At 53.9% G+C, this 15,578-nt stretch overlaps 1 protein-coding gene across 1 annotated transcript in view; it reads left to right on the top strand.

Moving 5' to 3' along the window:
* The first annotated feature begins 477 nt into the window (after nucleotides 1-477).
* sos1 (son of sevenless homolog 1) overlaps nucleotides 478-15,578 on the top strand; it is a 38,132-nt gene continuing 23,031 nt past the window's right edge. Inside the window, 8 exon segments of the mRNA XM_083931268.1 lie at nucleotides 478-1,087; nucleotides 3,848-3,973; nucleotides 5,639-5,770; nucleotides 9,818-9,863; nucleotides 9,866-9,981; nucleotides 10,331-10,540; nucleotides 11,742-11,885; nucleotides 15,197-15,307. Of these exon segments, the coding sequence (XP_083787394.1) occupies nucleotides 1,001-1,087; nucleotides 3,848-3,973; nucleotides 5,639-5,770; nucleotides 9,818-9,863; nucleotides 9,866-9,981; nucleotides 10,331-10,540; nucleotides 11,742-11,885; nucleotides 15,197-15,307 (972 nt within the window). The 5' untranslated portion in view covers nucleotides 478-1,000.

Here is a 15,578-nt window from a genome sequence, read left to right as displayed (position 1 = left end):
ACACACAGGAACAGCACCACCTCCTGGAGACACACAGGAATAGCACCACCTCCTGGAGACACACAGGAACAGCACCACCTCCTGGAGACACACAGGAACAACACCACCTCCTGGAGACACACAGGAACAACACCACCTCCTGGAGACACACAGGAACAGCACCACCTCCTGGAGACACACAGGAACAGCACCACCTCCTGGAGACACACAGGAACAGCACCACCTCCTGGAGACACACAGGAACAGCACCACCTCCTGGAGACATCATTATATTTATTATTATTTGTTTTATATTTTACCGTATTAACGTGTATTTTTATTTAGAATAATGATAAATTAATAATTAAAATGATAAATGTAGTAGTAGTACCGCTGACGTCACTGCCACGCGCACTCCCACTCAGGAGCCCCGCCCATGTACGTCACAGGTTGCCCACTGCGCATGCGCAACCGCTCCAGTGTACCGCACACCGGAGTCCCAACAGCGGCCGTCGGTCCGGTCCGTGTCCGCCTGAGAGGAGCTCTGCGCCGGGCAGCTGTCAGAGAGAGTCCGCGGGACGGAGCCGGAGGAGCGGACACTCAGCGGAGCAGGAGCCGCCGCGGAGGCCGTCAGCAGCGGAGCGGAGAGCTGCTTCACACCGATAACCCGGGTCACCTCACCGGGCACACCGGGCCCGGAGGCGGCTCACCTGGCCCGGAGGCGGCTCACCTGGCCCGGAGGCGGCTCACCTGCCGGCCGCTGATGGATCCTCCGCGTCCGTTAGCGCACAGGCTACATGCTAACAGGCTACCCGCTGCTATGGGCCGGTTAACGGTCACCGTGATGTCATCCCGGTAAACGGGCCGACACCGACAGACACTCAGCTGCTAGCCGCGGAGCTAACGGACAGCGGCGAACATCTGTCCGGCCCGGCCGAGGATGTCCCCGCGGCCGCGGCCTCTCTGCCGGACTCCCTCTCTGCATGTTCCCCGCTGAAGCCGCAGCAGCCCCGGCAGCAGCATGACGGCCGCGCCGCAGCAGTACGACTTCTTCAGCGAGGACAACGGAGCCAAGTGGAGGGGCCTGCTGGTGCCCTCCCTGGAGAAGGTGCTCCACATTATATTATATTATATTACATTATATTATATTATATTATATTTAAAGAACACACACCAGAGGCTGCTGGAGAAGGTAAATGATGTTTATATTTATTTATATACAAATATAAACATTTATATATAAACATGGGAGCCACACACACACACACACACACACACGCGCACACACACAGGTACACATACACACACACACTCAGGTACACACACACACACATGTACACACACACAGGTACACACAAACACACAGGTACACACACATACACACACTCAAAGGTACACACACACACACAGGTACACACACACACAGGTACACACAAACACACAGGTACACACACATACACACACTCAAAGGTACACACACACACACACACATGTACACACACACACACACAGGTACACACAAACACACAGGTACACACACATACACACACTCAAAGGTACACACACACACACACAGGTACACACACACACACACAGGTACTCACACACACAGGTACACACTCCAGTCCCTGATTCTTCCGGCGCCGAAACCCGGTGACAACAACAACAACAACAACAACCACAGCAGCAGAGCGGGCTCCAGACTGTGGCACTGTGGCCCAGCGGAGCGCGCACATCAGTGATGGTCCGTCAGGTGCGGCGCTGCGGGGCTCAGGTGTGTGTGTCACACGGTTCCCGTCACCCTGGTGTCGATATGTTGAGACTTCTGGCTGCACGTGCCTGACGGAGGACGTCACCATGGCAACTAACATCGGTACCAAGACCAGAACCTCAGCCCACCCAACTGCAGCCCCTCCCCACCACGACTACGCCTCCACATCCTGTCCATGAAAACCACAAACAGGACTGGGGACACAGGTGACAGAGGGGACACAGGTGACAGAGGGGACACAGGTGACAGAGGGGACACAGGTGACAGAGGGGACACAGGTGACAGAGGGGACACAGGTGACAGAGGGGACACAGGGGACAGAGGGGACACAGGTGAGACAGGGGACACAGGTGACAGAGGGGACGCAGGTGACAGAAGGGACACAGGTGACAGAGGGGACACAGGTGAGACAGGGGACACAGGTGACAGAGGGGACACAGGTGAGACAGGGGACACAGGTAACAGAGGGGACACAGGTGACAGAGGGGACACAGGTGAGACAGGGGACACAGGTAACAGAGGGGACACAGGTGACAGAGGGGACGCAGGTGACAGAGGGGACACAGATGAGACAGGGGACACAGGTAACAGAGGGGACACAGGTGACAGAGGGGACACAGGTGACAGAGGGGACACAGGTGACAGAGGGGACACAGGTAACAGAGGGGACGCAGGTGACAGAGGGGACGCAGGTGACAGAGGGGACACGGGTGACAGAGGGGACACAGGTGACAGAGGGGACGCAGGTGACAGAGGGGACGCAGGTAACAGAGGGGACGCAGGTGACAGAGGGGACACAGGTGACAGAGGGGACACAGGTGACAGAGGGGACACAGGTGACAGAGGGGACGCAGGTGACAGAGGGGACGCAGGTGACAGAGGGGACACGGGTGACAGAGGGGACACAGGTGACAGAGGGGACGCAGGTGACAGAGGGGACGCAGGTAACAGAGGGGACGCAGGTGACAGAGGGGACGCAGGTGACAGAGGGGACACAGGTGACAGAGGGGACACAGGTGACAGAGGGGACACAGGTGACAGAGGGGACACAGGTGACAGAGGGGACGCAGGTGACAGAGGGGACACAGGTGACAGAGGGGACAGAGGGGACACAGGGGAGACAGGGGACACAGGTGACAGAGGGGACGCAGGTGACAGAGGGGACACAGGTGAGACAGGGGACAGAGGGGACACAGGTGACAGAGGGGACACAGGGGAGGCAGGTGTGTTCCCACTGTGGTCAACATGGTGGCCTAGTGTGCTCTGGAACCAGGTCCACTTCTGAGCCTCCTTCTGTTCCAACATGGTGTTTGTTAAAGAGGATCCAGGACCAGCACACAAGTCTAACACCAGACGCTGGGGTTTAGATCAGGGAGGCCGTTCCTCCCAATCAGCCTCTCCAGGTGTCTCCATCGTTGCCCACGTGGGCGTTGAAGTCTCCCAGCAGGACTCTGGAGTCCCCTACTGGAGCCCCATGCAGGACTCCATTCAGGGTCTCCAAGAAGGCCCCAGACTCTGAACTGCTGTTCGCTGCATCTGCACCAACAACAGTCAGAGTCCCCCCCCCACCACCCGCAGGCGTAAGGAGGCCACCCTCTGGTCCACCGGGGTCAACTCCAACACCGCGGCGCTCAGCCGGGGGTTTGAGAGTCTCCCCACACCCGCCCGGCCCCTCACACCCTGGGCCCCTCCAGAGAAGACCAGGGTCCAGCCCCTATCCAGGAGCACGGGTCCAGATCCAGACTGTGTGTGGAGGTGAGCCCCCCCAGATCTAACTGGGAGCTCCACCTCCCTCACAAGCTCCGGCTCCTTCCCCCACAGAGAGGAGACGCTCCACGTCCCCAGAGCCTCTGCTGCCCGGGTCTGGACCCTCCAGGCCCCTCACCTCACTGCCCCCCGTGCAGCAGCGCCCCGACCCCAGAGGCTCCTCCTGTGAGTGGAGGGCCACAGTAACTCTGTGTGTGTGTGTGTGTGTGTGTGTGTGTGTGTGTGTGTGTGTGTGTGTGTGTGTGTGTGTGTGTGTGTGTGTGTGTGTGTGTGTGTGTGTGTGTGTGTGTGTGTGTGTGTGTGTGTGTGTGTGTGTGTGTGTGTGTGCAGGTACTGAACCAGGTGCACCCTAACCTGGTGTCCCAGCAGGAGGCGCTGCAGTACATCGAGGAGCTGATCCTGCTGCTGCTCAGCATGTTGTGTCAGGCTCAACCACGCAGCGTGCAGGACGTGGAGGTAACACACACACACACACACACAAACACAGACACACACACAGACAGAGACACACAGACAGACACACACACACACACACACACACAGACACACACACAGAGACACAGACACACACACACACACACAGACAGACACACAGACAGACACACACACACACACACACACACACACACACACACACACACACACAGAGACACAGACACACACACACACACACAGACAGACACACAGACACACAGACACACAGACACACACACACACACACAGAGACACAGACACACACACACACACACACACACAGACACACACACACACAGACACACACACACACACAGACACACACACACACACACAGACACACACACACAGAGACAGACACACTCACACAGACACACACACACACACACAGACACACACACACAGACACACACACACACACACAGACACACACACACACAGACACACACACACAGACACACACACACACACACAGAGACACAGACACACACACACACACACACACAGAGACACACACACACACACACACACACAGAGACACAGACACACACACACACACACACACACACACACACAGAGACACACACACACACACACACACACACAGAGACACAGACACACACACACACACACACACACACACACAGAGACACAGACACACACACACACACACACACACACACACAGAGACACACACACACACACACACACACACAGAGACACAGACACACACACACACACACACACACACACACACACACACACACACACACACACACACACACACACACACACAGATACACACAGACAGAGACAGACACAGACACACACAGAGACACACACACACACACACACACAGAGTTGTAAATAAAGGAAACGTTGTTTAAATGAAGTTGTACCTGTAGGACCTGATGACATCACTGAGAGGCTGGCGTGTGATTGGTCGGCTTCTTGTTTCCAGCTGCAGTCACATAAAGAGGTGCTCTCTGGTAAAATACCACAGACTGCTGGTGTTTTACCCGTGACCCCTGACCTCTGACCCCTGACCTGTGCCCCCTGATCTGTGACCCCATGACCTGTGACCCCTGACCTGTGACCTGTGACCCCTGATCTGTGACCCCATGACCTGTGACCCCTGACCTGTGACCTGTGCCCCCTGACCTGTGCCCCCTGACCTGTGCCCCCTGATCTGTGACCCGTGACCTGTGACCTCTCCCCCTGACCCTGTGACCCCTGACCTCTCCCTCTGACCTGTGACCCCTGACCCTGTGACCCCTGACCTCTCCCTCTGACCTGTGACCCCTGACCCTGTGACCCCTGACCTCTCCCTCTGACCTGTGACCCCTGACCCTGTGCCCCCTGACCTCTCCTCATGACCGGTGACCCCTGACCCCTGACTTGCTCCGCACAGCTGCCCCCCTGCGTCACTGACGTAAGACGGGAATCATGGATGAAGGTTTTCTTTCACTTCCAAAAGACAAAACTGAGGTAGAAGCTCCGCTCACACCGGCCGGAGCGAGCCGCTGCGCTCGCCGCTGCGCTCACCCGGGTCGGCCCAGGTGTTTGACCCGGGTCGGCCCAGGTGACCCGGGTCGGCCCAGGTGACCCGGGTCGGCCCAGGTGACCCGTCTCCCCTCTCCCTCTCAGGAGCGGGTCCAGAAGAGTTTCCCTCACCCGATCGATAAATGGGCGATCGCTGACGCTCAGGCCGCCATCGAGAGGAGGAAGAGGAGGAACCCACTGGCTCTGCCCGTGGACAAGATCCACCCCCTGCTCAAGGTAGGTCACCTTCATCATCCTCATCCTCCTCATCCTCCTCTTCATCACCTTCATCATCCTCATCATCCTCTTCATCCTCTTCATCCTCTTCATCACCCTCATCCTCTTCATCACCTTCATCATCCTCATCCTCCTCTTCATCACCTTCATCATCCTCATCATCCTCTTCATCCTCTTCATCACCTTCATCATCCTCATCATCCTCATCCTCCTCTTCATCACCTTCATCATCCTCTTCATCCTCTTCATCCTCTTCATCACCCTCATCCTCTTCATCACCTTCATCATCCTCATCCTCCTCTTCATCACCTTCATCATCCTCATCATCCTCTTCATCCTCTTCATCACCTTCATCATCCTCATCATCCTCATCCTCCTCTTCATCACCTTCATCATCCTCATCATCCTCTTCATCCTCTTCATCACCTTCATCATCCTCATCCTCCTCTTCATCACCTTCATCATCCTCGTCATCACCTTCATCATCCTCATCATCCTCATCACCTTCATCATCCTCATCATCCTCATCATCCTCTTCATCACCTTCATCATCCTCATCATCCTCATCACCTTCATCATCCTCATCATCCTCTTCATCACCTTCATCATCCTCTTCATCATCCTCATCCTCCTCTTCATCACCTTCATCATCCTCGTCATCACCTTCATCATCCTCATCCTCCTCTTCATCATCCTCATCACCTTCATCATCCTCATCATCCTCATCACCTTCATCATCCTCATCATCCTCATCCTCTTCATCATCCTCATCCTCTTCATCATCCTCATCCTCCTCTTCATCACCTTCATCATCCTCTTCATCACCTTCATCATCCTCATCCTCCTCTTCATCATCCTCATCCTCTTCATCATCCTCATCCTCCTCTTCATCACCTTCATCATCCTCTTCATCACCTTCATCACCTTCATCACCTTCATCATCTTCATCACCTTCATCATCCTCATCCTCTTCATCATCACCTTCATCATCCTCATCCTCCTCTTCATCACCTTCATCATCCTCATCCTCTTCATCACCTTCATCATCCTCATCCTCCTCTTCATCACCTTCATCATCCTCGTCATCACCTTCATCATCCTCATCATCCTCATCCTCTTCATCACCTTCATCATCCTCATCCTCTTCATCACCTTCATCATCCTCATCATCCTCATCATCCTCATCACCTTCATCATCCTCATCACCTTCATCATCCTCATCCTCTTCATCACCTTCATCATCCTCATCCTCCTCTTCATCACCTTCATCATCCTCATCCTCTTCATCATCCTCATCACCTTCATCATCCTCATCATCACCTTCATCATCCTCCTCATCACCTTCATCATCCTCATCATCCTCATCCTCTTCATCATCCTCATCACCTTCATCATCCTCATCATCCTCATCACCTTCATCATCCTCATCCTCTTCATCATCCTCATCATCCTCGTCATCCTCTTCATCATCCTCATCATCCTCATCACCCTCATCCTCTTCATCATCATCATCATCCTCATCCTCTTCATCATCCTCATCATCCTCGTCATCCTCTTCATCATCCTCATCATCCTCATCATCCTCGTCATCCTCCTCATCATCCTCATCACCCTCATCCTCTTCATCATCCTCATCATCCTCATCACCCTCATCCTCTTCATCATCACCATCATCACCATCATCATCATCACCATCACCATCATCACCATCATCCTCATCCTCTTCATCACCTTCATCATCCTCGTCATCCTCTTCATCATCCTCATCATCCTCATCATCCTCATCCTCTTCATCATCCTCATCCTCTTCATCATCCTCATCACCTTCATCCTCTTCATCATCCTCTTCATCCTCCTCATCACCTTCATCATCCTCATCCTCTTCATCCTCCTCATCCTCTTCATCATCCTCATCATCCTCCTCATCCTCTTCATCACCTTCATCCTCTTCATCCTCCTCATCACCTTCATCATCCTCATCCTCTTCATCATCCTCATCATCCTCCTCATCCTCTTCATCACCTTCATCCTCTTCATCCTCATCACCTTCATCCTCTTCATCATCCTCATCACCTTCATCCTCTTCATCATCCTCTTCATCACCTTCATCATCCTCATCCTCTTCATCACCTTCATCATCCTCATCCTCTTCATCATCCTCATCACCTTCATCCTCTTCATCCTCTTCATCCTCTTCATCCTCCTCATCCTCTTCATCCTCTTCATCATCCTCATCCTCTTCATCCTCTTCATCCTCTTCATCATCCTCATCCTCTTCATCCTCTTCATCCTCCTCATCCTCTTCATCCTCTTCATCATCCTCATCACCTTCATCATCCTCATCCTCTTCATCATCTTCATCATCCTCATCCTCTTCATCACCTTCATCATCCTCATCCTCTTCATCATCTTCATCATCCTCATCCTCTTCATCACCTTCATCCTCTTCATCCTCTTCATCCTCTTCATCCTCTTCATCACCTTCATCACCTTCATCATCCTCATCCTCTTCATCATCCTCATCACCTTCATCCTCTTCATCCTCTTCATCCTCTTCATCCTCCTCATCCTCTTCATCATCCTCATCCTCTTCATCATCCTCATCCTCTTCATCACCTTCATCCTCTTCATCATCCTCATCCTCTTCATCACCTTCATCATCCTCATCACCTTCATCCTCATCATCACCTTCATCATCCTCTTCATCACCTTCATCATCCTCATCATCCTCTTCATCACCTTCATCATCCTCATCCTCTTCATCCTCACTCTCTGTCCTCGACATAATGAGGACTAAATGTTCGTCCACACGATGGAAAACCTCCTTTTCCTGGTTCTGGTCTTAGTGGAGACTTTGGTGCTGCACCGATCACTCTGCAGTTAGTGTCCTCACTGAGCAGAGGGGGCTGCTGGGAGCCCCTTCACTCTGCAGTTAGTGTCCTCACTGAGCAGAGGGGGCTGCTGGGAGCCCCTTCACTCTGCAGTTAGTGTCCTCACTGAGCAGAGGGGGCTGCTGGGAGCCCCTTCACTCTGCAGTTAGTGTCCTCACTGAGCAGAGGGGGCTGCTGGGAGCCCCTTCACTCTGCAGTTAGTGTCCTCACTGAGCAGAGGGGGCTGCTGGGAGCCCCTTCACTCTGCAGTTAGTGTCCTCACTGAGCAGAGGGGGCTGCTGGGAGCCCCTTCACTCTGCAGTTAGTGTCCTCACTGAGCAGAGGGGGCTGCTGGGAGCCCCTTCACTCTGCAGTTAGTGTCCTCACTGAGCAGAGGGGGCTGCTGGGAGCCCCTTCACTCTGCAGTTAGTGTCCTCACTGAGCAGAGGGGGCTGCTGGGAGCCCCTTCACTCTGCAGTTAGTGTCCTCACTGAGCAGAGGGGGCTGCTGGGAGCCCCTTCACTCTGCAGTTAGTGTCCTCACTGAGCAGAGGGTGCTGCTGGGAGCCCCTTCACTCTGCAGTTAGTGTCCTCACTGAGCAGAGGGTGCTGCTGGGAGCCCCTTCACTCTGCAGTTAGTGTCCTCACTGAGCAGAGGGGGCTGCTGGGAGCCCCTTCACTCTGCAGTTAGTGTCCTCACTGAGGTGCTGGTTGGTTTCCCATGATGCCTTGTGTCCTCAGGAGGTGCTGGTTGGTTTCCCATGATGCCTTGTGTCTGCAGGAGGTGCTGGTTGGTTTCCCATGATGCCTTGTGTCTGCAGGAGGTGCTGGTTGGTTTCCCATGATGCCTTGTGTCCTCAGGAGGTGCTGGTTGGTTTCCCATGATGCCTTGTGTCCTCAGGAGGTGCTGGTTGGTTTCCCATGATGCCTTGTGTCCTCAGGAGGGGCTGGTTGGTTTCCCATGATGCCTTGTGTCCTCAGGAAGTGCTGGTTGGTTTCCCATGATGCCTTGTGTCCTCAGGAGGTTGCTGTTGGTTTCCCATGATGCCTTGTGTCCTCAGGAGGTGCTGTTGGTTTCCCATGATGCCTTGTGTCCTCAGGAGGTGCTGTTGGTTTCCCATGATGCCTTGTGTCCTCAGGAGGTGCTGTTGGTTTCCCATGATGCCTTGTGTCCTCAGGAGGTGCTGGGGTATAAGGTGGACCACCAGGTGTCCGTCTACATGGTGGCGTGCTGGAGTACATTTCTGCTGACATCCTGAAACTGGCAGGAAACTACGTCAGGAACATCCGACACTACGAGATCTCCCAGCAGGACATCACCGTGGCCATGTGCGCGGACAAGGTACCTGTCTGCCTCTCACCTGTCTGTCCCTCACCTGTCTGTCCCTCACCTGTCTGTCTCTCACCTGTCTGTCTCTCACCTGTCCGTCTCTCACCTGTCCGTCTCTCACCTGTCTCTCTCTCACCCGTCTGTCTCTCACCTGTCTGTCTCTCACCCGTCTGTCCCTCACCCGTCTGTCTCTCACCTGTCTGTCTCTCACCTGTCTGTCTCTCACCTGTCTGTCCCTCACCTGTCTGTCCCTCACCTGTCTGTCTCTCACCCGTCTGTCTCTCACCCGTCTGTCTCTCACCTGTCTGTCTCTCACCCGTCTGTCTCTCACCTGTCTGTCTCTCACCTGTCTGTCTCTCAGGTGCTGATGGACATGTTCCACCAGGACGAGGAGGACATCGGTGGCTTCCCTCTGATGGACGAGGAGCCGTCGGCCAATGAGGAGCAGAGTTACTACGAGCTGGTGAGGACGTTCATGTCGGACGGACGGCAGTTCCTCAGGACCCTGAACCTGCTGATCAAGGTGTTCAGGGAACCCTTCAGCTCCAGCCCCACGCTCTTCTCCCAGCACGTACGTACCTGTCTGTCTGTCCACCTGTCTGTCTGTCCACCTGTACCTGTCTGTCTGACCTGTACCTGTCTGTCTGACCTGTACCTGTCTGTCTGACCTGTACCTGTCTGTCCACCTGTACCTGTCTGTCTGACCTGTACCTGTCTGTCCACCTGTACCTGTCTGTCTGACCTGTACCTGTCTGTGTGACCTGTACCTGTCTGTCCACCTGTACCTGTCTGTCTGACCTGTACCTGTCTGTCTGACCTGTACCTGTCTGTCTGTCCACCTGTACCTGTCTGTCTGTCCTGTACCTGTCTGTCTAACCTGTACCTGTCTGTCTGACCTGTACCTGTCTGTCTGTCCACCTGTACCTGTCTGTCTGTCCACCTGTACCTGTCTGTCTGACCTGTACCTGTCTGTCTGTCCACCTGTACCTGTCTGTCTGACCTGTACCTGTCTGTCTGTCTGACCTGTACCTGTCTGTCTGTCTGTCTGACCTGTACCTGTCTGTCTAACCTGTACCTGTCTGTCTGACCTGTACCTGTCTGTCTGTCCACCTGTACCTGTCTGTCCACCTGTACCTGTCTGTCTGACCTGTACCTGTCTGTCTGACCTGTACCTGTCTGTCTGTCCACCGGTACCTGTCTGTGTGACCTGTACCTGTCTGTCCACCTGTACCTGTCTGTCTGACCTGTACCTGTCTGTCTGACCTGTACCTGTCTGTGTGACCTGTACCTGTCTGTCTGACCTGTACCTGTCTGTCCACCTGTACCTGTCTGTCCACCTGTACCTGTCTGTCTGACCTGTACCTGTCTGTCTGACCTGTACCTGTCTGTCTGTCCACCTGTACCTGTCTGTCTGTCCTGTACCTGTCTGTCTAACCTGTACCTGTCTGTCTGTCCTGTACCTGTCTGTCTAACCTGTACCTGTCTGTCTGACCTGTCTGTCTGACCTGTACCTGTCTGTCTGACCTGTACCTGTCTGTCTAACCTTTACCTGTCTGTCTAACCTGTACCTGTCTGTCTGACCTGTACCTGTCTGTCTGACCTGTACCTGTCTGTCTAACCTGTACCTGTCTGTCTGACCTGTACCTGTCTGTCTAACCTGTACCTGTCTGTCTGACCTGTACCTGTCTGTCTGACCTGTACCTGTCTGTCTGACCTGTACCTGTCTGTCTGACCTGTACCTGTCTGTCTGACCTGTACCTGTCTGTCTGCAGGACGTGGACAGTATCTTCAGTCGCATCGTGGACGTCCATGAGGTGACGGTGAAGCTGCTCGGTTTGATCGAGGACACGGTGGAAATGACGGACGAAGGAAGTCCTCACCCTCTGGTGGGGAGCTGCTTCGAAGACCTGGCTGAGGTTTGATCATATTATTATTATTATTCTTTATGAGTAATGTTGGTGCAGATGCAGCGAACAGCAGTTCAGAGTCTGGGGCCTTCTTGGAGACCCTGAATGGAGTCCTGCATGGGGCTCCAGTAGGGGACTCCAGAGTCCTGCTGGGAGACTTCAACGCCCACGTGGGCAACGATGGAGACACCTGGAGAGGCTGATTGGGAGGAACGGCCTCCCTGATCTGAACCCCAGCGTCTGGTGTTAGACTTGTGTGCTGGTCCTGGATCCTCTTTAACAAACACCATGTTGGAACAGAAGGAGGCTCAGAAGTGGACCTGGTTCCAGAGCACACTAGGCCAAAGGTCCAGGATCCAGTCTGTGATGCTCTCATCTGATCTGAGGCCGGATGTTTTGGACACTTGAGTGAAGAGAGGGGCAGAGCTGTCAGCTGATCACCATCTGGGGATGAGTGGGTCAGAGGATGGGGAAGGTTCTGGACAGACCGGGTAAACCCAAACCAGTAGTGCGGGTGAACTGGGACCGTCTGGAGGAGGCCCCTGTCCCAGAGACCTTCACCTCACACCTCCGGAGGAGCTTTTCTGGCGTCCCTGTGGAGGTTGGGGGCATCGAACCGGAGCGGGCGATGTTCAAAGCTTCCACTGCTGAAGCTGCAGCGGTGAGCTGTGGCCTCAAGGTCTCAGGTGCCTCAAGGGGCGGGGACCCTGGACCACCGTGGTGGACCCCGGGGGTCAGGGGTCCCCCTGAAGAAGGAGGCCTTCAGGATCTGGTCTCCCAGAAGACTCCGGAGGTGGTTCTGAGGTCCCCACAGGTCTGAAGGGCTGCAGCCTCTGCTGGGTCAGAGGCAAAGCAGCGGGTGTGGGAGGAGTTCACACAAGTCCTGGAGAAGGACTTTGGGGGGCACCGAGGTGCTTCTGGACCACCATTCAGCACCTCAGGAGGGGGACACGGGGAACCGTCCAAGCTGTTTACAGTAAGGACGGGACGCTGGTGACCTCAGCTGATGAGGTCATGGGGCGGTGGAAGGACTCTGAGGAAGTCCTGAATGGGCCCAACACGCCCTCTTTTGTAGAGGCAGAGCTGGAGGCTGATGGGGATCATCGTCAACATCTCTGACAGAAGTCACTGAGGAAGGAAACAAGTCCACAGAGGCAAAGCCCCAGGATCCATGAGCTGCATCCACACATGCTGAAAGCTCTGGGTCTGGAGGGGCCGTCCTGGTCCTGGTCCTGGTCCTGGTCCTGGTCCTGGTCCACACGTCTCTGACACACTGGTAGAAGTCTGGGACAGTGCCGAGGGAGTGGCAGACCGGGGTGGTGGTTCCTGTTCAGAAAGGGGGACCAGAGGGTGTGAGCCAGTTCCAGGGGGATCACACTCCTCAGCCTCCCTGGTGAAGTCGACTCCAAGGTGCTGGAAAGGAGGTTGGTCCTGTAGAACCTCAGACTGAAGAGGAACCAGGTGGATCCAGTCCTGGACCTGGACCAGGACCAGCTCTGCACTCTCCAGGATCCTGGAGGGGGTCTGGGAGTGGGCCCATCCGGTCTACATGTGCTTTGTGGATCTGGAGAAGGCCCATGACCGGGTCCCTGGAGATACTGTGGGAGGTGCTGGGGGAGTCTGGGGGGAGGGGGTCACTTCTGAGGGGTCCAGTCTCTGTACCCCCAAAGAGAGAGCTGGGTCCGGATCCTGGCAGTGAGTCGGAGTGGTTCCCGGTGGGGGTCGGCCTCCTCCAGGGGGGCACTCTGTCCCCAATCCTGTTTGTGGTTTTCATGGACAGGATATGGAGGCGTAGTGGTGGTGGGGAGGGGCTGCAGTTGGGTGGGCTGAGGATCTGGTCTCTGACGTGGTCCTGATGGCGTCGTGGGTCAGGGACCTTCAGCACTCACTGGATCGCCCAGGACCAGGTGGAGAGATTAGATCTCCACACTGGCCTGGGAACGCCTCAGGATCCCCCAGTTAGAGCTGGTTAATGTGGCCCTGGAAAGGGAAGTTCGGGGTCCCTGTTGGAGCTGCTGCCCCTGAGACCTGATCCAGGATCAGAGGCTGGAGCTGCTGCCCCTGAGACCTGATCCAGGACCAGAGGCTGGAGCTGCTGCCCCTGAGACCTGATCCAGGATCAGAGGCTGGAGCTGCTCCCCCTGAGACCTGATCCAGGATCTGAGGCTGGAGCTGCTGCCCCTGAGACCTGATCCAGGATCAGAGGCTGGAGCTGCTGCCCCTGAGACCTGATCCAGGACCAGAGGCTGGAGCTGCTGCCCCTGAGACCTGATCCAGGATCAGAGTCTGGAGCTGCTGCCCCTGAGACCTGATCCAGGATCAGAGGCTGGAGCTGCTGCCCCTGAGACCTGATCCAGGATCAGAGGCTGGAGATGAGTGATGATGATGATGATGATGATGATGATTGATCACCTGTTGGTTGTGGTTGTTGTTGTTGTTGTTGTTGTTGATCACCTGTTTGTTGTTGTTGGTTGATCACCTGTTTGTTGTTGTTGTTGTTGATCACCTGCGTGTTGTTGTTGTTGGTTGATCACCTGTTTGTTGTTGTTGTTGTTGATCACCTGCGTGGTGTTGTTGTTGTTGATCACCTGTTTGTTGTTGTTGTTGATCACCTGTTTGTTGTTGTTGTTGTTGATCACCTGCGTGTTGTTGTTGTTGTTGATCACCTGCGTGTTGTTGTTGTTGTTGATCACCTGTTTGTTGTTGTTGTTGATCACCTGTTTGTTGTTGTTGTTGTTGGTTGATCACCTGCGTGTTGTTGTTGTTGTTGATCACCTGTTTGTTGTTGTTGTTGGTTGATAACCTGCGTGTTGTTGTTGTTGGTTGATCACCTGTTTGTTGTTGTTGTTGGTTGATCACCTGCGTGTTGTTGTTGTTGGTTGATCACCTGTTTGTTGTTGTTGTTGGTTGATAACCTGCGTGTTGTTGTTGTTGGTTGATCACCTGTTTGTTGTTGTTGTTGGTTGATAACCTGCGTGTTGTTGTTGTTGTTGATCACCTGTTTGTTGTTGTTGTTGGTTGATAACCTGCGTGTTGTTGTTGTTGGTTGATCACCTGTTTGTTGTTGTTGTTGGTTGATAACCTGCGTGTTGTTGTTGTTGTTGATCACCTGTTTGTTGTTGTTGTTGGTTGATAACCTGCGTGTTGTTGTTGTTGATCACCTGTTTGTTGTTGTTGTTGTTGATTGATCACCTGTGTTGTTGTTGTTGTTGATCACCTGTGTTGTTGTTGTTGTTGATTGATCACCTGTGTTGTTGTTGTTGTTGATTGATAACCTGCGTGTTGTTGTTGTTGATCACCTGTGTTGTTGTTGTTGACAGGAGTTGGCCTTTGACCCCTATGAGACGTTTGCTCAGGACACTCTTCGCTCTGGTTTCCATGAACACTTCCTGAGTCAAGTCTCCAAACCAGGAGCTGCCTTCCACCTCCAGGTAAGCCCCGCCCCCTGATGATGAAGATGATGATGAAGATGATGATGAAGATGGTGATGATGATGGTGATGATGATGATGATGATGATGAGATGATGATGATGATGATGGTGATGATGATGATGATGATGATGATGATGATGATGGTTGGTGATGATGATGATGGTGATGATGATGGTGATGATGATGATGATGGTGATGATGATGATGATGATGGTGATGATGATGATGATGATGATGATGATGATGGTGATGATGATGATGATGGTGAT

Source organism: Echiichthys vipera (assembly GCF_963691815.1).
Source record: "Echiichthys vipera genome assembly, chromosome: 2".
In the NCBI taxonomy this organism is placed as follows: Eukaryota; Metazoa; Chordata; class Actinopteri; order Perciformes; family Trachinidae; genus Echiichthys; species Echiichthys vipera.
This window is presented reverse-complemented; position numbering and strand designations above follow the sequence as displayed.